This window comes from Colobus angolensis, unplaced genomic scaffold (genome assembly GCF_000951035.1).
Source record: "Colobus angolensis palliatus isolate OR3802 unplaced genomic scaffold, Cang.pa_1.0 Scaffold40, whole genome shotgun sequence".
In the NCBI taxonomy this organism is placed as follows: domain Eukaryota; kingdom Metazoa; phylum Chordata; class Mammalia; order Primates; family Cercopithecidae; genus Colobus; species Colobus angolensis.
In genome coordinates, this window is record NW_012117377.1 from 7,703,557 (window position 1) to 7,727,093 (window position 23,537).

The window sequence follows — 23,537 nt, forward strand, 5'->3', positions numbered from 1 at the left end:
GAGGGTTCCACCGCCAAGACCCAAACACCTCCCACCAGGCCCCATCTCCAACACTGAGGCTCACATTTCAACACGAGGCCTGTGATTCTCAGTGTTGGAACCTGCTGGGAGGTGTTTGGGTCATGGGGGTGGACAACCCATCTCCACCATTGAGGATCACATTTCAACATGAGATTTGGAGCACACAGACATCCAAACCATGTCAGATGTGCTGATCAGCACTCAGTGGAACCCTTGACGGACCTTCTGCTAATCTCTAGAGTTCTCTCCTCTGCAGTACTCTGTCTTGTAAATTGTTGCCACCTTGGTCTCCCTGTACTTCGGCAGCAGAAGTACTCATGGGCAAGTTACTTCACTTTTCGGAACTGTTATTTTCTCATCAATACAGAAAGGATAACAGTATGTAGCTTATGATTTTATCATGGGAATTGAATGAGGCTGATGTTTGTACGGCACCTGGCACTTGGCAGATACTCAGCAAATATTTGGGTCTTCCCTGTCTCTGCACCTGGTTGTTATTTCTTCCTGATTTTTGCCTTTGGTTTGCAACCTGATTCCTGGCTGAGCTTTAGGTTGGGTTCTGTATAATGATCAACCAAAGCTGGTAATCACTCGTGAGCCATTCAGGTTTTAACTTGATGAGTTTCAGAATTCTGCTGTTCAAATGGCATTCAGGTAGAAATGTAGCCTCTTATAATTAGACATTTATTTTCTCCAAAATCTCATTCAGTTCAACCTGCAAGAATTATTTGAATTCCTTTATCTGTAGTGTGAATGTCAGTAGACTTTAGAAGGTCAGTGGTGTGTGCTGAAAAGAATGGAAGGGGACCGATGCTATTTGCGACCCCAGCGTGGTTTTGCTGCGGCTTCCTAGTAGGTCGTGAACTTCAACCCTTTACTCCCCCTTTTCATTTTTCCTCAGGTTTCCCAAGGAGCTCTATGAAGAACAGATGAGTGTTTGTCAGAACTTAACCGTTTCTCTTTCATCTTCTCTTATGTGGCAGTGTCTGGAGGTCGCAGCCGCCTGCATCTCATTGATCTTGGCAGCTGTGTGAAAGCTCTTAGCAAAAATCGAGAAGGAGGCTCAGGACTGTGCCTCTCGCTGTCTGCCCTGGGCAATGTCATCCTGGCTCTCGTCAATGGCAGCAAACACATTCCATACAAGTAAGTGACTCTTCTACTCAAAGAATGCGGTGGGGGTAAGCATGGTGTGGGACGCTTGGCTCAGTGCCGTCTGGGGAGAGGTGTGCCACAGAAGGACAGCCTGGACCCCATTCTAAGTTCGGTGCCGGAGACCAGCCTTAGCTAACAGTTGTGTAATGCATGATCTCCCAAATTCAAAACTTTTGGAAATACTTAAATCTATTCCAGTTCTAACTTGAGGCTGCTCAAATTAGAGGAAAATAGGAAATTATCTCAGTTGCGTTCTCCACTCACAACTGAAGGGGGCGGGCCATTGTCACCATTAGAAAGATGCGCCTGTTTCATAGTGATGAAAATGAGGGTGGAAGACTGGCTTACCCTTAGGGGTGGGGCCACCAGACTCAACCAAAAAAATATAGGATATCCAGGCAAATTCGAATTTCAGATAACCAACAAATAAGGTTGTATTATAAGTATGTACCCCAGCATTGCGTGGGACACTCCCGGTGTCATGTATTTTATCTGGCAGCCCCATCTAGGGAGTTTAGAAAGCTGGGAGAATTAGCACCCGCCTTCCCATGCAAATGTTTAGTCACTTCCAGGATCCTTCCTGTCTCTTTATTGCTGCTCCAAGACAATTAAATTACAGCCGCTCCTACATCTGGCAGAGACAAAGCCACTCCACCACCATCACCCCAACTAAGCGTTCTCATTGGACCGTGTGGTGGCAGGCCATTGACTGGCTGTCCAGGCTTCTGCCAAGGCCTAGCTGAGCCTCTTACTAGCTGCATGAACCTTCATTCTTCCTAAAATGAGGGCTAAAGCTATACATGTTACTTACATCACAGAAATATAAGGCTCAAAATGATAAAACATGTATAAAAGTTTATTGTAGAATTTAGGACACTATGGCCAATAACCTCTGATGAAAGTCTGGTAACACCTATCTGGTCAAGCCTATCCTCACCTATTTAAAGGGAGAAAAACACTGACCTTACAAGGTTGCCATGAGGATTAACTAACTGTATGTGGATGCATGGTTTTATCTGTAAAAATCCTACAAAACCTAAGTTACTTGTGTGGGAGGAAAAAGTCGAGCAGTGTATTCTGTAATTACCGAGATTCAGGATGAGTGCTGGAGTTTTTCTTTCCCTCAACTCTATGGACTGACTTTAGGAGCTTAAATGGGGGTTATAATCCTGTCCATCTCGTTTCTAGAAATTTGGAATCCTAGTTGGATAAACCCAGAAATGGTTTTCCCAGCTCTTGTAACAACACTTTTGTATAGGAAAAAATTTTTAAGTTGAAGAATTATAGAGTTTCATTTGATGTCATTTCTGTAGTTGAATAAATTCAACGGGTGGGGAGAAAGGGCAGGGGAGGGCAACTGTTGGAGTTGGAGATGAAGGGAAGAGTTACTGGCCCTCACTGGTTTCCATAAAATGAGAATCATGCCTGTTAATGTCATAACTTCATAGATCATGGTGTAAATAAAATTCCAAATTGCACCTTATTAGGAGGTCATCGATTATATATTTTACTTACAGGTTTTCCACTGTTTCTGCAGGGCGACATGCTTTTATGATTTCTATAAATAGTTGTTGAATTGATGGTGAGAACACAGATGCATGTAAACATGAAACTATTTTTAATTTAAAGTAACTTAGAGTTGGGTTTTATTATAAATGAGTAGAGAAACATTAAAAATTGTTTTTATGGCCCAGCGTGGTGGCTCACACCTGTATTTCCAGCACTTTGGGAGGCTGAGGAGGGAGGATTGCTTGAGCCCAGTAGTTCAAGACCAGCCTGGGCCACATGGCAAAAACCTGTGTCTACAAAAATACAAAAATCAGCCGGGCGTGGTGTTGCATGCTTATAGTCCCAGCTGCTTGGGAGGCTGAGGTGGAAGGGTCACTTGAGCCCAGGAGGCAGAGGCTGCAGTGAGTTGAGATCACGCTACTGCACCAGCCTGGGCAACAGAGTGAGACCCTGTCTCAAAAAAAAAAAAAAAAGAAAAGAAAAAAGAAAAAATTTGTATGAATTGTTCAAGCCTGTTGTTAATTAAGCATACTTTTAACATGCTGGCCCTGCCACCTGGCCACCTGCGCTCCTGGGAGATACCTGCACTCACCAGTCCCTGCAGACAGCTGCCTGCCTTCATTCCAGGAGTCCCCTTCCTTCTCTTGTGGCACTGAGAGAGTGATCATTAAAGTGTTTCTGTGTCTCAAGCACAGACTAGCATCCATGCGGTGTCAGCACAAGACCCAATCCTGGAGCTGTCCCGTGGCCTGGTTGAGCTATTGATGGCGTGGGTACAGACTCACCAGCTGTCCTTGCCCTGCCCTAACACACCTCATCGAGACCTTGCTGGGTTGCCTGGTGCCGGAAACATGGCGGCCTGGCTGTCCAGCCAGCACTGTCCTCCCCGAAACATCCATCGGCCGGTGCATTTCTTCTGCCGCCCCTCAGTGTCCTTAACGCCCTTTATTGTGCGTGATCTTAAAAAGACCCTTGCCGTGATGTTTTCTCTGGATCTGGGCCGCAGCCTAGATTCAATATTTAGCACCTGCAAATTTACATTTACAAAGTGATTCATCAACTAGAAACCGCCCTCTTTTGAGGTACAGAAAGATAAGGTGAAGATTTACTCAAGTCACCTGGCCAGTGGGTGGCGGGATCAAACTGCCTCCCTTTTCACAGCTTCAGAGGCCTTGACAGTTCAGAGCTGCAGACCCACGCCCACTTCTCCTCAAGCTCTCCAAAGTCGGAGCTGCCTTTGCTCTGCACGGCAGGGGAGCCCAGCACAGCAGGAAGGCCCAGATTTCTGGTATCAGTTCCATCGGCGCTCTGAAGCCACATTATGCAGCATTTTGTTAGCATACTAAACACCTTCAGGGTGTCAAACCTTGTCTTTGCAATGGGTTCCTTAGAGAACGGGAAGTTTCCTGCCCTTGCGGTTTCCTGTTACTCCTCCTGCTCACTTACGGGGGAAGAAAAATAGAAACAAAGATAGAAAACCAAATTCCATCTTCTCTTCCTTGCCCCACCCCCAAAACACAGACACCCCACTACCTCTCCATTTGTCTCCCCAGACAACTCTGTGCTTGGAACCTGCGTTACTTGTGCTTGCTCCTGGGAAATTCACTGGAATGTACACAGAGGGGCTGTAGCCTGTCTTCATTCCTCTTCATCATTTTACCAGGCTATCTGTCATTTGAGCAAAGCTGGAAATGAGTTTGGATTCATTACCCATCCCAGGCATTCCCACAGGCACCCTCCATGTGCGCTGAATGGGACTTTGCAAATGATATTGCCCTTGAAGATGCAAGAGATGTGGAGCAGGTTTCCCACCTCAGCCATTACATGGCACAGGCACGTTGCACGGCACAGGCTTGCCGGCCAGTCCAGGTGCCGTAAGTCGGCCCTAGACAGTGGCACCATTCAGAAAAGCATGCAGGAAAGGCAGGGAGACCACCAAGGACTCCAGCCCCTCATCAGTTCTGCACTGACAGGCTGCACAAATTACGCTCTAATTTTTGAGAGCCTCCACATCTAGGTAACCCTGCCCTCGTTTGAGCATTTTGACAGTGCATTTGCAAATCTTCTTTATTCGGTACAGTCATTTGCTGTTCCTTACCACTCTTGGGCACCAAGGTGCTAGGAGTCTTCCCATTTAATGGATAAGAAAAAATAGGCAGAAGCATTGAAATGACTTCTCAGGCCAAAAGCCAGTGTTTCAGGCACACCGCACAGGAGTTGGCCCCCAGAACTGCCGCAAGGATCTGTCAGGGTGAACTGAGCCTCGGCTAAAGCGTGTTACGTCCCAGCTCATCTGAAGGACCGCGGCCTTTCGAGACTCAGATTCTAACCGCGACCCACTTCTCTCAAAAACAGAATTTCTGGTTCTCTTAGATGTTGCCTTGCAAAGGGCACGGACTCTTAGAAACCACACCTTTCACGCAGGGCTCCTGCAAGCCCTGAAGCATTTACCTTCATTTGTAACTGCTACTCCATATGGAGAAAGAATTCCTTTAATGGGTCATATGAGCTGTTTGCTTATTTGCCAACTCGGTGTTTCTAAACACTATGTTTCTAAACAACAGCTAGTTGCTAATGTCTTGGCTGCCCTTTAACAAGAACTCAGGAAAGTCATTCTATGGCCCTCTCATGTTGTGCCTGTCTGAGATGCTTCTCCCAGTCATCTTGAAAAATGGTGCTACATAGCCATCCCGTCGTGGAAATGATGGCTACATAGCCATCCGTCGCAGCACCTCCCTCTTACGGGTTTGGTCTATGGTTCAGATCCAGACCTAATCCTTGTTTGTTGAGATCAGTCACTGAGGCACTTTGGGTCTCAGCAGCTGTGCTGAGCTCGCCTCCTCCTCTCTGTGGTGGATGCAAAGCTGCAGGCCACAAGCAAACACCACAGGCAGCATCCACTTCCAGAAGCCTGTGTTCCACAAAAGCAATGAGCCCATCCTCAGGGGCTATAAAGGGAACTCTTTTCCTCCTAAGGCCCCAGTGAGGAGTCAGGAACCAAGGTCATCTTGAAGCTTGTAGCATCGGAGCACAGCAGTTCATTCAAAGCAGCAGGCAGCACTAGAAGCTCAGGTTCAAGTCAGTGACTTGAAAGGAAATGACACTTCATAAGTAGAGGCAGCTTTTTCAACATGCAAGCGCCTCTTCTCATCCAGGAGAGGGTGGGGTGCTGGCACCTGCGGGTCGCACTTGTGGCAGCAGGCCCAGCACTGGCAGGAACTTCAGGACGAGCCTCTCTGAAGGATGCAGACATTCCCCTTCCTTGCCTGGAGAAGCGCTTCTTCCTAGAGCCCATGGAGATTTGGGCTTAGTCTCTGCTTTCTCAGAACTGGAAACCCAGTACTCAAGGTCTGGGAAGCTGGGGAAAGGGGCTCAACATTGCTGTTAGCTAGAGCAGGGTCCCAAACCCCCAGGCCACAGACTCGTACAGGTCCCTGGCCTGTTAGGAAATGGCCTGCACAGCAGGAGGTGAGCAGTGGGAGCATGACCGCCTGAGTGCCGCCTCCTGCCTGATGAGTGGCACTGGATTCTCATAGGAACTTCGTGCTATTGTGAACTGTGCATGTGAGGGATCTAGCTTGTGCGCTCCTTATGAGAATCTAATACCTGATGATCTGAGGTGGAGCAGTTTCATCCCAAAACCATTCCCTACTCCCATTGGGTCCATGGAGAAATTGTCTTCCACGAAACCTGTCCCTGGTGCCAAAAAGGTCAAAAGGGTAGGGACTGCGGAGCCACAGCGTTCAATTCCCATCTCACACAGGAGAGGAAAGACTCTTCCTCCAGACTTGGATGTATGTTATTTAGATGTACCATGAAATCAAGTAGATATTTGTCAGGAAAAATGCAAAGGAGTATCAGTTCTCCAGATTTGTTTAAGATAGCATGAAACGGGGAGACGTTCATGTAAGAATCTGTGTGTGTGTGTATGTGTGTGTGTGTATGTGTATGTGTGCGTGTGTGTTTGTGTGTGTGTGTATATGTGTGTGTGTGTATGTGTGTGTGTGTATATGTGTGTGTGTGTATGTGTGTGTGTGTCTGTGTATGTGAGAGAGAGAGACATATGCATATTTAACCTCCTTTAAATGTATATTAATGCTGTATTATCTCCTCCTGATTTACAGGGAGAATATCAATTTAGAACTATTTGCACAAACTCCAGATACCAGTTTAGAGCATTCCCTGTTTAGAAATAAAATAACCAAAGTCTCAGGTTGCCAGGCAACTGCAGCAATGATAATTCTTAGTATTGCTGCTTTAGAAATACTCACTTTTATACATTTTAATGACTGTTAGGATGCAGAGAACATGAGTTCAGAATGTCACTGGGACATCGAAGTCCCTTTTCTATGAGATTTTTAGCATTCTCACTTGCTTTTATTTTTCCCTCTTAGCTCTGTTTGCTTCCTTGGCTAGCAGTATCTTCATATTTAGCTATAGAAATCTCGAGAGGTTGTTATTATTTTCTTAAGAGTTGAGGCAGAAGCTGCCACTGAATTAATTCTGCCAGGCTCATTACAGAACCACGCCAGTCACTCAGGGAGAAGTGACACCTTCTGAGGACTGGCTGCGGTCACAAGCCCTGGGTTCAAGCTTCGGTTGTTCAGCCGCTGGTTTGACACATGAACTCTACACCTCATCCTTTTCATTCTCAAGAGGACATGCTCTAGCCCCTCTCAGAGCTTCACTGAATTGGGAACAATATCAGGTCCCAGCTCTGTCGTCATCTCTTGGCAGCAAAGCCACGGCTCATGTTTTTCTCTGTCCATTGCAGCAGCCGCTGTGGCATAATGGGACATAACGATCTCAGGCCTGGTGTCTGGAAATTGGAAGGCGTCTTCCTTTCCCTTTTGGCTTTTCAAGTTTATCTTCCTTTGTGTTTAATGTCTGAGGTTATTATTAAACTCTTTCCGAATTCTGAACCAATGATCAAATAGATACAAGAGTATGATTGGGAATTAAAACCCTGCTAATCCCAGCAGAGTAGGAAAGGGTAGACAGCCCCTTCCTCAACCCCCATGGCCTGAGTGGAGGAGGGAATGGCGTGGCCTGCAGGGGAAGGACAGTGAGACAGTGCCAGCTGTCACACCCAGGCTCACGTTCACCAGCCTCAGCAGTCAGACCTTCTTCCTTCCTCCCTTGGAGGAAGTGAATAGAAGGGCAGAACTGAGAGCAGGAACTCTGTCTTGATCTTGCTAAAGGGGTAGAAGTTCCTAATGCCTGGACTTGCGGGACCATAGGGAGGAGGAGAAAATGATGTCTAGTACTTATTTCCTTGCATTTCAGCTACACTGAAGGTAGTTAGCACGGTGCATAAATGAGCCCCCAGGGACAGTATTTCACATCGTGAACCCCACAGCTCGGGCGTTGTTCTTCCTGCGCCTCACCAGCTGTGCTAAATGCCTTATGGATATTTAATTCTGACCACCTGTGACATACGTACTGTAATAATCATACTAGTATCATGGATGGGGAAACTGAGACACAGAAAGGTTGAGTATCTTGTCCAAGTTCACACAGCTAATAGGCAACAGGGCCTCACTGCCTCCCAGCTTATCACCCCCACCGAGTACAGTTTCTGGAATATTGTGGTGCTCGGTCAACATTTGTTGCAATAACAAATGGGGTACAACAGAAGATCCAACATACCAGCAAAGTTTGCACATGTGTAGTTGATTATAAATAAAAGCACAGGCCGGGCACAGTGGCTCACACCTGTAATCTGAGCACTTTGGAAGGCCTAGGCAGGAGGATCACTTGAGCCCAGGAGTTTCAGACCAGTCTGAGCAACATAAGGAGGCCTCATCTCCACAAAAAAAAAATTAAAAACTAGCTGGGCATGGTGGTTCACATCTGCAGTCCAAGCTACTTGGGAGGCTGAGGTGGAAGGATCGCTCGAACCCAGAAGGTTGAGGTTGCAGTAAGCTATGATCATGTCACTGCACTCCAGCCTGGACAACAGAGCAAGACCCTGCCTCCAAGTGAATGAATGAATGAAAGCACTGACCCGAGGGGTAGGGCTGATGGTAGCCAATTCATACATTCAGGTCAGTCTCCTGGTCTCACCTGTTTCTGTGATTGCTAAGCCAGGCCGGTGGCTAGATACCCGTGGCAATGAAGAATGTCAAATACAAAAGGTAAAAAAGGGAAAGAAATCTTCTTTTCAGGACCCAAGCTACTTATCAGGGCTAAATCAGAAATACCAGGTAAGGATGTAATGATGGGGGGTGGGGAGGGGGGGCAAAAAATAAAATTAAAAAGAATGTAATAAGCAGTGAGACACTCCTGACTTTGAAAGTGTGCAAGGCTCCAGGTAGATTAGAAGGCATCCTAACCTCACTAAGTGGCTGTCAGTGGGGCCTGACAGTCTGAGTCCCCTGTTCTGGGTACCGCCAATGGAGGGTATCCTCTCAGAAAGTCTCAGCCTATTTCATGAGCCTTAAAAAAAAAAAAAAAAAACAACTCTATAATCTTTCTCGTGAGAGCCTGAAAGTTCATGGAGCCACTTCCCACGCCGCACTGATGGGGGAAACTGCGGGACTCCACCAGGCTCTCTCTGGCTCCAGGACCCCCACGAAGGCCTCCTGATCTATCTGGGGCAGCTCCTGCAGGAGAAGCATAACCATTTCCCACAGTGGAGAAGCAGACACTGGGCACAGCCCACTGATAAGACAGTTTCCATCTCCCGCCCCTCTGGGGTCTGCAGCGGCATTCCTGAGTGAATAGGTTCAGGTCAGAGCGCCAGAGGTTAACCCAGGCTGTGCCTTGAAGCTTTGCTGAGTACAAGAAAGGTAGGGAAGAGATAAAGGAGAGGTGAGAATGACAGGGCTGGCGAGTGAGATCATGAGCTTTTCCTCAAACATCTGGCTAAGAATAGAAGCTTTGGGAAATTCCACAATTGGCAGATAAGATGATCAACCTCTCAGCTGGAATTTGGGAAGTTTCTTCAGACTGAGCTCCCAGAGAAGTATGTGTGGTGGAATCGCTGTGATTTCTAAAGAGATGGATTGCAGCCTGCGCGGTAGAGCTAGTGCTGAGCGGAGGCCAGGCAACATGGATCCTAGCGCCCCTGCCATGGCTAACCTCACACACGCAGACACTCTCCCCGAGCTTTTCATTTCTCCATCAGCAAAATCATAATCGTTCTTACTCCTTGTCCGCCTCAGAAACATACTGTAGGTTCCATGGAGACGATGTCTGTGATAGACAAAGAGACCTGCTTCAAAGGCAGAAAGGTCACTGTTTTATCATCTTTCAGAATCGTGTAGCCCACGTGATTCTGCCACCATCCTATCTTCTGTGCATTCCTTGACTTTGAAAGTATGGATCTTTTTTTTTTTTTTTTTGGCCAAGTGGATTATAATTACCATCTATTGAAATGAACCCTCATGCATTTATTCAACAAGAGTTTGTGTGCCTAACACACAGTGTGGCTGCCTGATACAGATACTTAAGAGCATTCTAAAGGCTCTGCACGAAAGTGAAGTCATGATGTAAGGAGGCAAAGGACTCTGCCCTCAAACAGTCCAGTGGGCCTGAGAATGAGTCAGGGGTGAGGGTCTGATGCTGCTGCACCCCTAGTTGTATCTGTGTATCCCAGTGACTGGGGCGTGATTCAAATATTTAAAGATACTCCTTTTTCATATGGCCTTTGAATGCAAGCCGAGTACTTCTGGTGTGCACTTAGAGAGGTGGTATGTTTTTAATGCTGAAGTAAAACTTGTCTGTGTTGGACTTAGTGAGAGAATGGTTTTCATTCAAAGAGATTGTCAAGGCCAACTTTGATATAAATTTCACTTTACATCTCACACCCCACGTGACTCATAACACTGAACTCTGTCATCCGTAGAACTCAGTGCTGTTCTCATCAGCAAGGTAGATTCTGGCCCAAAAGAACTGGGGGAGGAATTTCGGGAACTGGTTCTATGATAAGCCTAATTGAGGTCACCAAACATACAGAGAAAATACTCTGAGCAATGTATAGCAGAAATTAAGTTTCCCATTGATTCCTTTACTCATTCATTCAAAAATATGCATTGGGTCGCTACAGTAAACACCAGGGATAGAACAGATGATCTCCATTCTTGGGCAACTTACAGGGATACAGACACTGAGCACCTAGTGACTGGTGATATAGGCACATCAGCGCTGAGTCGGCACTAAGGGAAGACGGGGCCTGGTGGCGCTGAGGAGTGTCACGAGGGCTCTCTGGCCAGAGCGGTGACTCTCAAGCTCTCTCCTACTGGAGTCCCACTCATTCTCGACTCACGCTCATCTGCGTCTTCCAGAGTTTGCCACAGTCAATCCTCTAAACGCCTGAGTCGTTCACAGCTGTTCTGTCATTCCCTGCGTTGATACAGAGATGATCCCACACAAATCATGACAAACCACTAAGCCAAATGAAGACTCCGAATCCACAGCGAAGTGTGACCTTTAATGATGACTAATCATCGTTTCACAAGTTGTGTCGTAACCAGAAAGAAAGCAGCCAAAGAAGGAGGGCTTTAGGTTAGTCCAGGGACAGAGCAGAGAGCCTGAGACGCCCTTGGGCACCCACAGGGGGCTGTGATTATCCAAGGATGGCTTGATTTAGGCACAATTAGGCATTGGACAGGATGGAGCATATAAATGAGTTGGGGATTAATTCATTAAAAATCTGTCTTGAACATTAATAGAGCTTCAGTCAGAGTATCCAGCCATAAATTCTCACCTGTTTCACAGCTGGTTCAGGCCCAATTGAGCATTAACAGATATTTTTTGTTCATGCAAATGAGGTGATAATTCATTTCATGTGTAATTGAACAATTTTTGAATAGTTACATTTGTGGAGAAGTTAAGTTGTATCAAATCATCTAATGTACCTGGTAATTTTGTAACTAAAACAGAGCTGAATTTCATTTTGATATGACAAAGGGAGAACCAAAGAAGTAGAGGTGGTTTGAGGGATAGTAGGCTTTTAAGAGACTTTATGATATTCTGTTCTTCAGGGCAATGACCACAGTTGCTGTTTCTTTTTATCCTCACTATTCTTTCTTCTCACTCCCTACTGATGAGATCAATGAAAACTTGGGGGCATTTCTAGATCTGGCAGCCTCCCATTTATAAGCATACGTATTTTTTAGTTTTGTGCCCTCACATGCCAGTTTTTCCCAGGGTCAAATGTGTTTGTCTTTAAAACACCGTGTTGGTGTCTTTCAAACCACTTATCAAGGGTTGTTTCTCCCATGAGACCTTGTCATCCCTGAGCATGAAATCCCATGCTGAGAACTAATTGCAATTGCTGTATACACTGAAGGTATTTTTATATCGTTTCCTGAGCAAAGTTCACTGCTCCCTTCATTACGGGCAGCTGCCGTATCCACTGTTTCCTTACGAGAACTCTTTTTGGTGAAGACGGGATTTTTGTTTTCTTTACACTCCACATAGCTGCCAGAAGGCCCCTTTAAAATGCAAGTCTGATGTCTCTCAGCCTTGAAAACCTTCAGTGGCTTCCTGTTGGCTACAGGGTACTTGAAACCCTTTTGTGGCCTTATGGAGCTCTTCCAAATTTGGGCCACACGCACCTTTCTGACCACAGAAACTTCATAGAGATGACTTAACACCCCACACCCTCTCACAGTCACGTGCGTTGCCGATGCTGTTTCTTTCGTTCATTCATTCATTCATTCATTCATTCATTCATTCAATCAGTAGTTACCAAGAACATACCCTACTCCAGTACTGCGCTGGAGCTCCTCCTCCGTTTGCGAGATTCTTCTGATGTCTCTGACACGTTCTGATTGTAAGATGTGTTGCATATACAGATGTAGAAACACATCTGCTCAGTCTACAGAATGACAAAAAAATCTGTGTGCCCAGCACCGGCTTCGGAAATAGAACATTTCACCAGCTTAGGTGCCCTTGTGTGGTCGATCGCCTGCCTTCTGTCCCCCTCCTGCCTGTTCCAGAGGTGACCACAGTGCTGAATTCTCTGTTTTTGATGCCCTGGCTTGTCTTATAAGTTTTACCACATAAGTGTGTGTTCCCCCCCAAAACATACTGTTTAGTTTTGTCTGCTGTTGAACGTTATGCAAATGAAATCACACTCTGTTCTATGCCCTTCTATACCTTCTTTTGATCAGTATTTCATTTTTGAGATCCATCTTGATGTACACAGCTACAGGTTCTTAATCTTCATTGCTGTATGATTTTTCCATTTGGATATTGCAAAATATTCTTCTGTTGGTGGATTTCTAACAAGTTTTTAAAACCTGATTGTTGAAGTTAATCGAACCTATCTCTGCATCTAATGAGATGCTCACTTGGTTCCTCCATTAATCATTCAATATGGTCAGTTACATTATGAGTTTTCATTTTGAGACAGGGTGTCACTCCGTCACCCAGACTGGAGTGCAATGACACAAACAAGGCTCACTGCACCCCCAGGCTCCAGTGATCCTCCCACCTCAGCCTCCCATGTAGCTGGGACTACTGGTGCACACCACCATGCCTGGCTAATAGTGTATATTTTTTTTAGAGACAGGGTTTTATCATGTTTCCTAGGCTGGCCTTGAAATCCTGAGCTCAAGCAATCCACCTGTCTCGGCCTCCCAAAGTGCTGGGATTACAGGATTACAGGTGGGAGCCACTGCTCCAGGTCAATCAGTTTTCCATTAATAATAACTGAAAATTCTTGGATTCCTTTATGCTTATTCTTTGAGGCTTATCCCAAATTTTTTTTTTTCCTTTTTTTTTTTGAGACGGAGTCTCGCTCTGTCACCCTGGCTGAAGTGCAGTGGCTGGATCTCAGCTCATTGCAAGCTCTGCCTCCCGGGTTTACACCATTCTCCTGCCTCAGCCTCCCGAGTAGCTGGGACTACAGGTGCCCACCACCTCACCCGGCTAGTTTTTTGTATTTTTTAGTAGAGACAGGGTTTCACCATGTTAGTCAGGATGGTCTCGATCTCCTGACCTCGTGATCCGCCCGTCTCGGCCTCCCAAATTGCCGGGATTACAGGCTTGAGCCACTGTGCCTGGCCTATCTCAAATATTATCTCCCCTCTCAAGCCTTCTCTGATCTCCTTCCCCCCTCCTAATTCTTTGCTCCAGGAAAGTTGTTTCCATCTTCCAACTCAGTGGCATTCTGTAGGTATTTTAATGTAGGCATTTACAGTTTAAATAATTGTTTACATACATCTATCATATGAGCTCATCAAGATCATGATGGACGCCACACACAGTGGCTCACACTTGTAATCCCAGCACTTCAGGAAGCCAAGGCAGGAGGATCACTTGAGCCTAAGTTCAAGACCAGCCTGGGCAACATAGTGAGACTCCATCTGTGCAAAAAAAATTTTTAATATATTAGCCAGGCATAGTGGCGTGTGTCTGTAGTCCCAGCTACTTGGCAGGCTGAGGTGGGAGGATTGCGTGAGTCTGGGAGGTTGAGGCTGCAGTCGGCTATGATCATGCCACTGCACCCCAGCCTGGGGAACAGAGCAAGACCCTGTCTCAAAAAAAACAAAAAAATAAGGCTGGGCGTGGTGGCTCAAGCCTGTAATCCCAGCACTTTGGGAGGCCGAGACGGGCAGATCACAAGGTCAGGAGATCGAGACCATCCTGATGAACACGGTGAAACCCCATCTCTACTAAAAAATACAAAAACTAGCCGGGCGAGGTGGCGGGCGCCTGTAGTCCCAGCTACTCGGGAGGCTGAGGCAGGAGAATCACGTAAACCCGGGAGGCGGAGCTTGCAGTGAGCTGAGATCCGGCCACTGTACTCCAGCCTGGGCGACAGCGCGAGACTCCGTCTCAAAAAAAAAAAAAAAAAAAAAAAAAAACATTTGCTCTACCAGGTTATTTTGACAAATTCATCAAGCATCTACAAAATGTACAGTACTAGTCTAAGCATTAGGGCTGATGCAGAGAGCACCAGTAGGACAGAGGAAAAAAGTACACAAATTAGAGTGCAAGGCATAAAGCAGTTAAAAGTCACATTATCAAGTACACTCAAGGAAAGAGGTAAGCAGTTCCAGCAAGTAGGCCGGGCGCAGTGGCTCACGCCTATAATCCCAACATTTTGGGAGCCCAAGGAGGGCAGATGATTTGAGGTCAGGAGTTTAAGACCAGACCAACATGGCTAAAACCAGTATCTACTTAAAAAAAAAAAAAAAGCCAGGCATGGTAGCACATGCTTGTAATCTCAGCTACTTGGGAGGCTGAGGCAGGAGAATCACTTGAACCAGGGAGGTGGAGGTTGCAGTGAGCTTAGATCGTGCCATTGCACTCCAGCCTGGGCAACAGAGCGAGACTCTATCTCAGAAAAAAAAGTTCCAGGAAGTCATCTGTGAATATTAAGATGCAAGTATAGATTCCTGTTTAGTACTACAACTCTCCACGTGTCTAGAATTTGGCAGAAGCAAATATGCCGTAGAATTTACCCCAAAGCTTGAGTTACTGAAACTGTAATAGTCATTTATCACATGGATTTGGCGCTGGTGCCCTAAGGATGGATATAAGTACAGGGAAGTTCTGGGCATGCATTAGAGCTCTAAGGAAAGGCCTTCACTGGTTCATGTCCCCAGGTTTGGGATGGCAGCCTACCATTTGATACCATACTGAGCTCCCTAATTTTGAGCTGCATCTAGAAGACCATGTGCCAGGTGCCAAGAAGGACGCTTAGGCTATGTGTGGATGGAGTTTCATCAGCTGTTCAGATGAACGTTTTGCAAGACCACTGTGAGTGAGTGAGATGGGAGTTTCTCTGTGTTCAAGCCCAGGACCCTGCCTGCTGGCGTGTCCCTCTTCTGAGTCATTCAATCTTGACCCACTCTAGGGAACCGGAGGAATCCGCGGCCCAGAGCTCGCCCACAGTGGCCTGTTTGACAGTCACATTCTGAAAAAGCAAAGCTTCTTGGCTTGATTTCTTGCTGGAATAATGAAATGGCCCCTGCTTGACAATATCCTTTGGGAAAAAGGTAATAGCCACCTTGAAACACCATTCAGTTTGACCTTTCCAAAAGCCAAGGGTTTTTTTTCACCAAAGTCCTTCATTTGAGTCTATAGTCTATGAATGAAAAGAAGTGATGATTCCTGTAAAAGCTTTGTGGTTGGAGTCAGAGTCCGCCTTTGAGCTCTGAGTTCTCTGTCCAGGGACCTCTCCACCTGGTCTTGGAGTCATGGGCATTGTACAAAAGCAACAAGCCTCGCAGAGCTACCAGCGTGTGAGTGTTTGCTAGGGCGAGCCCAGTCTCTCTACAGGACGAGGATTCTCTTTTCACCCTCACGTCAGCCCCAGGGATAAATGCTGTGATTACTCCTATTTTATAGATGAAGAAACAGATACAAGGAGCCCCCGTCCCATGCACAATACTGGTAAGCTAGGATTCAAACACAGTCAGGCTCCAGCGCCTTCCCTAGGATTCAGACACGCTTGGGCTCCAGCGCCTTCCCTAGGATTCAAACAGTCGGGCTCCAGTGCCTTCCCTAGGATTCAGACACACTCGGGCTCCAGCGCCTTCCCTAGGATTCAGACACGCTCGGGCTCCAGCGCCTTCCCTAGGATTCAGTCAGGCTCCAGCGCCTTCCCTTTCAGTCCCCACATCAGCCCCTGGATGAGGTGTGGGGAAAAGCACACAGATCAGACTAGGGGGACCTGAGTTCCAGCCCCAGCTCCTCGCCTGCTGCCTGTGTGACCTGAGAGTCCCCAGGCTCCGTCTGTAAACTGCGGAGGGGGTGGCAGACAGCCTGTCATGAGGAGTGAATGAGATCGTGCAGATGAAGGCATTTGGTACACTGAAGAGCTCTGAGAATGATGACAATGATGTACAAGTCTCTTCCAGGATTTTTTGTGTGCCTTTCATAGTATAATATAGACACTGGCACATGGGTGTTCCCACTTAGGATATGACCAACCTCACAGCTAAATTGCTTAGCACATAGTACCAGCGAACCCAAGTTTGTAAACCAGAACTTCCCATCGCCTTCTGGATTGTCAAGTTTGACCCGAGCCAGCATCCTCTAATACACTGAAAATAGACTGTGTGTCCACAGGCAGCTGAGCTTTCATCTCAGGCCAACCTCACAGTCAACCCCCTGACCTCCATCTTGTTGCTCCATGAGGAAAGGGACGTGGATGCCTGCAGGCCATCAGAGATGCAGGTGAAACAAACCTCAGTGCGCCATTGCACAGGGCCAGATGGTGGGGCCGGTGTTTCCCCGCGGAATCTGGAGGATAGCTGTGCCAGCCACGTGTCCAGGCCCAGGATCCACAATAGGAAAGGGGTTGCTGACGCATTTCAAACTGTCTCTTAAAGTTGTGAGTGCATATGGCAAAATCCCATCAGGCCGAGCCTTCTTGCTATATACGTTTGAGTAGAAAATGACTCGAGCCAGAAGCTCCAAAGCCTGAGATCCAGAGCATAAACTCCTGCTGTCCTGTTTAGGCCAGGGCAGTCCAGTCCCAAGCAATATTCCAAAGGAATGTGGTAGGCCATTCTTGTCTCACTGCAAAGAAATACCCGAGGCAGGGTAATTTCTAAGGAGAAAGGTTTATTTTTGGCTTACAGTTCCACAGGCTGTACGGGAAGCGTGGTGCCAGCATCATCTACTGGTGAGGCCTCAGGAAGCTTCTAATCATGATGGAAGGTGAAGGGGGAACAGGCGTGTCACAGGGCAACAGAGGGTGCGAGAGAGAGAAGGGGGAGGTCCCAGACTCTTTGAAACAGCCGGATCTTGTGTGAACTAACAGAGCGAGAACTCGCTCATCAACAGGGGATGGCTCTAAGCCATTCAGGAGGGATCTGCCCCCATGCTCCAGCCCCCTCCCGCGAGGCCCCACCTCCAACACTGGGAATCCCATTTCAGCATGAGCTTTGAGGGCACAAACATCCAAACCATATTGCGCTCTATCGGTTCTGAGATTTTACTCACTGGGTGACAACGTCTACGTTGGATAGGATTTGTTCCCGTTTCCTAGGCACCCAGGTGTGCAGGGCCACGAGATGAGCCTCTTGTGACAGCTGAGCCACCTTGCCGATGGTTTTAACTTGGGGGCCTAGAAGTCAGACTCGCATGCTTTGAGGATATTTTTGTGGTGGTGTCATTTGTTATGAGGGTTGTTCTTTTTTCTCTTGGTAATTCCCAGCCTCATTACTTCTCTGTGCCAAACTGTGCCAGGAAATCACCGGCTTTACCATCATGATCATCGTCATCATCACTCAAACTTTGGTAGTGCAGCACCTGCTAGTGCCAAGCCATAGACTCGGTTTTTTGTATATACTCAGTCATTGCATGTTCATGGTAGTCTCGTAGGACCAGTACCACAAATGCGTCTAAGTAGGTTTCCTCGAAATGTACTTTGTCACAGCAGCCTGGAGCATGCAGAAGCAGGTAACAGAAATACCAGCAGCCACTCTTGACTCACCACTGATAGTGGAACTGGTAAGGGGCAAACTTGTAAATGAGCCAAGTTAGATTTCTGGGCCTTGTCACCACCTCCCCACTCAGTGCTAAGCCCCCACCCCACAGGTACCCAGTACCTTCGTGCTCTCCAAGAACGCCCCATGCTGCCACCCTCCACCCCCATCCTCCTGCCTCTACCTTGTTGCAAACCCCCAATGCCCTGGGCCTCAATTGTCTCTATACCTACCCCAAAAGGCATCTTTCCTGCGGGTGCTTCTTCCCATGAAGCCCTGTGGTAAGGTCATGTGCTCTCTTCGGTGAAACCCTGATAGCTAATAAGAGTCTAATGACATATGAGAGTTCCTACTATTCCCAACCTTGTCAGTATTTGTATGGTTTGATTTTTAATGTTTTGGCCATCAGGTGAATATTTAATGGCATGTCATTGTAATTTTAATTTGCAATTTTCCTGATGACTGCTAAGGTTGAGTATATTTTCATGTTTATTATTCTCTTTTTGTGTAGCTCTTGTTCATGTCTTCTGCCTGCTTTTCTGTACAGTTGCTTAGCTTTTTGTTTATTGATTCATAGGAATTCTTTGTAAACTCTGGATACCTTCTGTAGGCACCACTCGTTGAGCCCACACTGACCAGGAACGATCGTTCAGTCATTTCAGTGTTTGCCTCAGTGTGGAGCTGTCTCTGGGCTCTCTAGCCCTGCGTCGTCACTTCAGTCTTAATAACATTGTGCTTCACTCATTTTCTTTATGGCATGTTCATTTTCCATTTTATTAATTTCTGTTCTTTGCTATTTATTTATTTTTTGGGGGGTGGGGGAGACAAAGGTCTTGTCACCCAGGCTGGAGTGCAGTGATGTGGTCATAGCTCACTGCAGCCTTGATCTCCCAGGCTCAACAGCGATCCTCCCACCTCAGCATCCTGAGTAACTGGGACTACAGGTGTGCACCACCACGCCTGGTTAATTTAAAAATTTTTTTTTTTGTAGAGACAGGGTCTCACTGCATTGCCCAGGCTGGTCTTGAACTCCTGAGCTCAGGTGATCCTCCCATCTCAGCCTCCCAGAGTGCTGGGATTACAGGCCTGAGCCACCGCACCAGGCCATACTTTGCTATTCTTTATCTCCCATCTTAAGGTGGTTATATAGCTTAGCAGTTTCCCTTTTTTGTTCTATAAGCACCTACATTGCTCGCTAAGTACTGCTTTGTCTGTATCCTAAAGTTGTGGTAATGACAGATATTTTCACTATCATTTGCTTAAAATATTTTCCATTTCGCATTTTTTTTATTATTACCATTTTTTGAGACAGGGTCTCATTCTGGTCACTGAAGCTGGAGTGTAGTGGTGCGATCTTGGCTCGCTGAAGCCTTGACCTGCTGGGCTCAAGCAGTCCACCTACTTCAACCTCCTGTAGCTGGGACTACAGGCACATGCCACCATCCCTGGCTTTTTTTTTTTTTTTTTTGGAGACAGAATCTCACTTTGTTGTCCAGGCTGGAGTGCAGTGGCACAATCTTGGCTCACTGCAACCTCTGTCCGCCAGGTTCAAGTGATTCTCCTGCCTCAGCCCCCCGAGTAGCTGGGATTATTGGCACCTGCCACCATGCCCAACTAATTTTTGTATTTTTAGTAGAGATGGGGTTTTGCCATGTTGCCCAGGCTGGTCACAAACTCCCGGCCTCCAGTGATCCATCCCCTGTCTCAGCCCCCCAAAGTGCTGGAATTACAGGTGTGAGCCACCGCACCTGGCCCCCATTTTAATTATTTTGTGATCCATGGGTTATTTAGAAATGTATTTTTTTTTTTTTTTTTTTTTGGAGACAGAATCTCACTTTGTTGTCCAGGCTGGAGTGCAGTGGCACAATCTTGGCTCACTGCAACCTCTGTCCGCCAGGTTCAAGTGATTCTCCTGCCTCAGCCCCCCGAGTAGCTGGGATTATTGGCACCTGCCACCATGCCCAACTAATTTTTGTATTTTTAGTAGAGACGGGGTTTCACCATGTTAGCCAGGATGGTCTCGATCTCCTGACCTCGTGATCCGCCCGTCTCGGCCTCCCAAAGTGCTGGGATTACAGTCTTGAGCCACTGCGCCCAGCCAGAAATGTATTTATTAATTGCTGCAGTTAACTTATGGAATTAGTTTGTTCCTCTTGAGCCTTTTAAGCCTTGCACAGGCAGGTGCAGCACAGCAGGGCTGCTCTGACCCCACCGTTAGGGCAGTACCCTTCTGAGGACTCTGAGGAATGATTTACATATGCTCAGATATATATGTACACCCATAATATATACCCTCTATATATGTATATACCCAATGATATATATAATAATATACACACATCCCCAATATATACCCAATATATATACCCAATGTTACATCTATAGACACACACCTAATATGTATATAAACCCAGTGATCTATACGTACACACACACAATATATATACACCCAATGTTTTTTATATCTATACACACTCAATAGATATACACCCAGTGTTATATGTGTACACACACACCCCCTATATATATACACCCAATGATACATATACATACACACACCCAATATATATATACCCAATGATATATATACACACATACCCCCTATATACACACCCGATGATATACATACACACACACTCTATATACACCCAATGGTATATACACACACCCCTATATATATACCCAATGATATATATAATATACACACACACCCAATATACCTAATGATATATAATATACACACCCTATATATATATACACCCAGTGATATATACACACACGCCCAATATATATACACACCCAATGATATGTATACACACACATCCAGTACATGCATACACCCAATGATACATATATACACATATATATACACACACACCCTATATATACATAGATATATATACACACACACACCCAAAATATATACTCAATTATATATATATACACACACACACCCTATATATATATACCCAATGATATATAGATACACACACACATCCAGTGATATACATATACAAACACACACGCATGCCCTGGGTATGAGCAGATCTCCTCACTCTATCTGCTTGAACACAAACTTCCAATCCCTTCTTGGCTTCAAGGATTATTCCGACTCTCCTTCCTGCGGCCTTGCTTGTTTTTTGTACATGTGCAGAGTAGAGCTGGACCAGAGGGCTCCGGAGAGCTCCTGCTTGCTCTCAGGCCATCTGTCTTTTTTTTTTTTTCCTTATTCTCTCTCCCCTCCTCTCTCTCTCCAATTCTTTCTTTGCATCTCTCTCCATTCTTCCCTTCTGCTATTTGCGCCTACAAATTTTAGCTGCCCTGGCCTCCCCCAAGTCTGGACCTTCTGACCTGGTTCAGAAGGATGGCTGCCTGGCTCTGCTTGGGCCCCTTGCTGTGTTTGGGGGCCTGGAACCTCTCTCCTGGCAGTAAGCTGGGGCACTTACAAGGCTCAGCTTATCTTTTTCCCTTCTCTCAAACATGACTTTCCTCTGCTGCTTGTTACCCAGTATCAGAAACCTATATATTTTTTTTTTCTTATAGTTTGTTTGGTTTTCTAGTTGCTTAAGGTTGGAGGGTAAATCCAGTTTCTATTTTTCAAACATGGCCAGAAGCAGAAATTTGGTCATTCGTGATCTTTCTTTTTTGTTTATTTCTTTAAACAATTTAATTGTCTCTTACATGTTCATCACCTTTTTGTTGTTTATTTGTGATTTGGGTTTGAACATCTCATTCTGCCATCTGTGGTTTCTGCTGGCTCTTTCTCATGGTGCCGTGTTTCTTTGTTTGTTTATTTGTGTCTGGGGGCTACTCATTTTCACTGGCATTTTACTTGTGAGAATTCTGAAAGCTCTGGAATAAAGATAGTTTACTCCAGAGAGTATTTGTTTACTTCTACCAGGTGCCAGTTGAGGATAGTCTAAATTACATTCTCAGCTTGAAATATTTTTGACCACCCAGATATGGAGAATTAAGCCTGCAAACCTGCGTGTAATTCAGACCAGGGTTCCCAATTCTCAGGACAGTTTCTTTCCCCTCTGCTCAGTGGCTATATTTCAAGACAGTCGTGTCTTGAATACCTAAAATGGACAGTTGGGGTTGATTTTCCTGTGAAAATTCACGTGTGGGGCAGGCCTCTGGCTTTGCTGCCACGTAAAACTCAGCAGGGTGTTACCTGGTTGGGCAAATGTCTTTGGGGTGAAAGAAAGCTTGCCTGTTCTGCTTGTTTATCTTGAGTTCCCAGCTTCACTTGCTTTTTTTTTTTTTTTTGGCCTGAGAATTCTTGACCTTTTTGCAGGTTCAACAATGCATTTACTAAGACTTAAAAATAATATCCACGGCCAGGCGCGGTGGCTCATACCTGTAATCCCAGCACTTTAGGAGGCTGAGGCAGGCAGAACACCTGAGATCAGGAGTTTGAGACCAGACTGACCAACATGGTGAAACCCCATCTCTACTAAAAATACAAAAATTAGTTGGGCGTGGTGGCGCATTCCTGTAATCCCAGCAACTGAAGCAGGAGAATCACTTGAACCCGGGAGGTGGAGGTTACAGTGAGCCGAGATCGAGCCATTGCACTCCAGCCTGGGTGACGAGAGTGGAACCCCATCTCAAAAAAAAAAAAAAAAAAGAAAAAAAGCCACAACATTTAATTGTACTTGGTAAGAAGGTTTTCCTAGGAACCAAGCCTATCATATTACTCCTTTTCTTTTTTCCCCCTGTGTTACACACCTCTCCTCCTTTTAAATAAGTAAGGAGATCATATAGTTTATTATCCAAGCCACTTTTGAGAGTGAAAAAGGACACTTAATTATTATTATTTAGTGTTTTGAAATATTTTCTGACACATTCATCTATATTGGTGAACCTATAAAATAGTTCTATTCAAAAATTACTTTCAAACATAAAATACTTTCTTATAAAAAGAAAATACCTACATGCATCAAAGTAGAAAAAGGTTAAAACTGCTTTATATTGTTTATCTGGACATTAAAAAAGAAGCAGAATAATCACTTAATATACTTTTGTGTATTTTAATCATTGTCTTCACTATCTTCGTCCAGTACCACTTTAGTAGTATTTTTCTTAACACTGTTTTTTCTATTGTTAATGTCATGGCCTTTTTCTTCTTCACATAATCCAACTGCCTTACCTCTATGTTTACATATATGTTTATGTGCATTAACACATCAAACCATCTGTTTTGATAACTGTGGCTTCTGTTTCTCTTGATAGAATATCACAGTTTGGTTAAAAATTATTGTGAATTTATTTGTACCACCACCAATTACAAGTTTATTTCAATGAAATACGTTTCTCAATTCAGTGAGAATATTGTGTGTTAGTTTTAAAGGATCTTTCCACAAGTCGGTTTCCTGAGCATAGTTGTAGAATTTCACATTTTAATCTTCTATACAGTTTGAGCCCTTATCATCTCTATCTCAGGGCCCCGTTTGCAAG

General features: G+C 45.6%; 1 protein-coding gene across 1 annotated transcript in view; it reads left to right on the forward strand.

The window, feature by feature from the left end:
* The window catches only part of KIF26B (kinesin family member 26B), a 196,256-nt gene that overhangs the window by 149,610 nt on the left and 23,109 nt on the right, over positions 1 to 23,537 (forward strand). Inside the window, exon 7 of the mRNA XM_011955773.1 lies at positions 1,005 to 1,164. Coding sequence (XP_011811163.1) covers positions 1,005 to 1,164 — 160 coding nt within the window. The remainder of the gene's footprint in view (positions 1 to 1,004; positions 1,165 to 23,537) is intronic.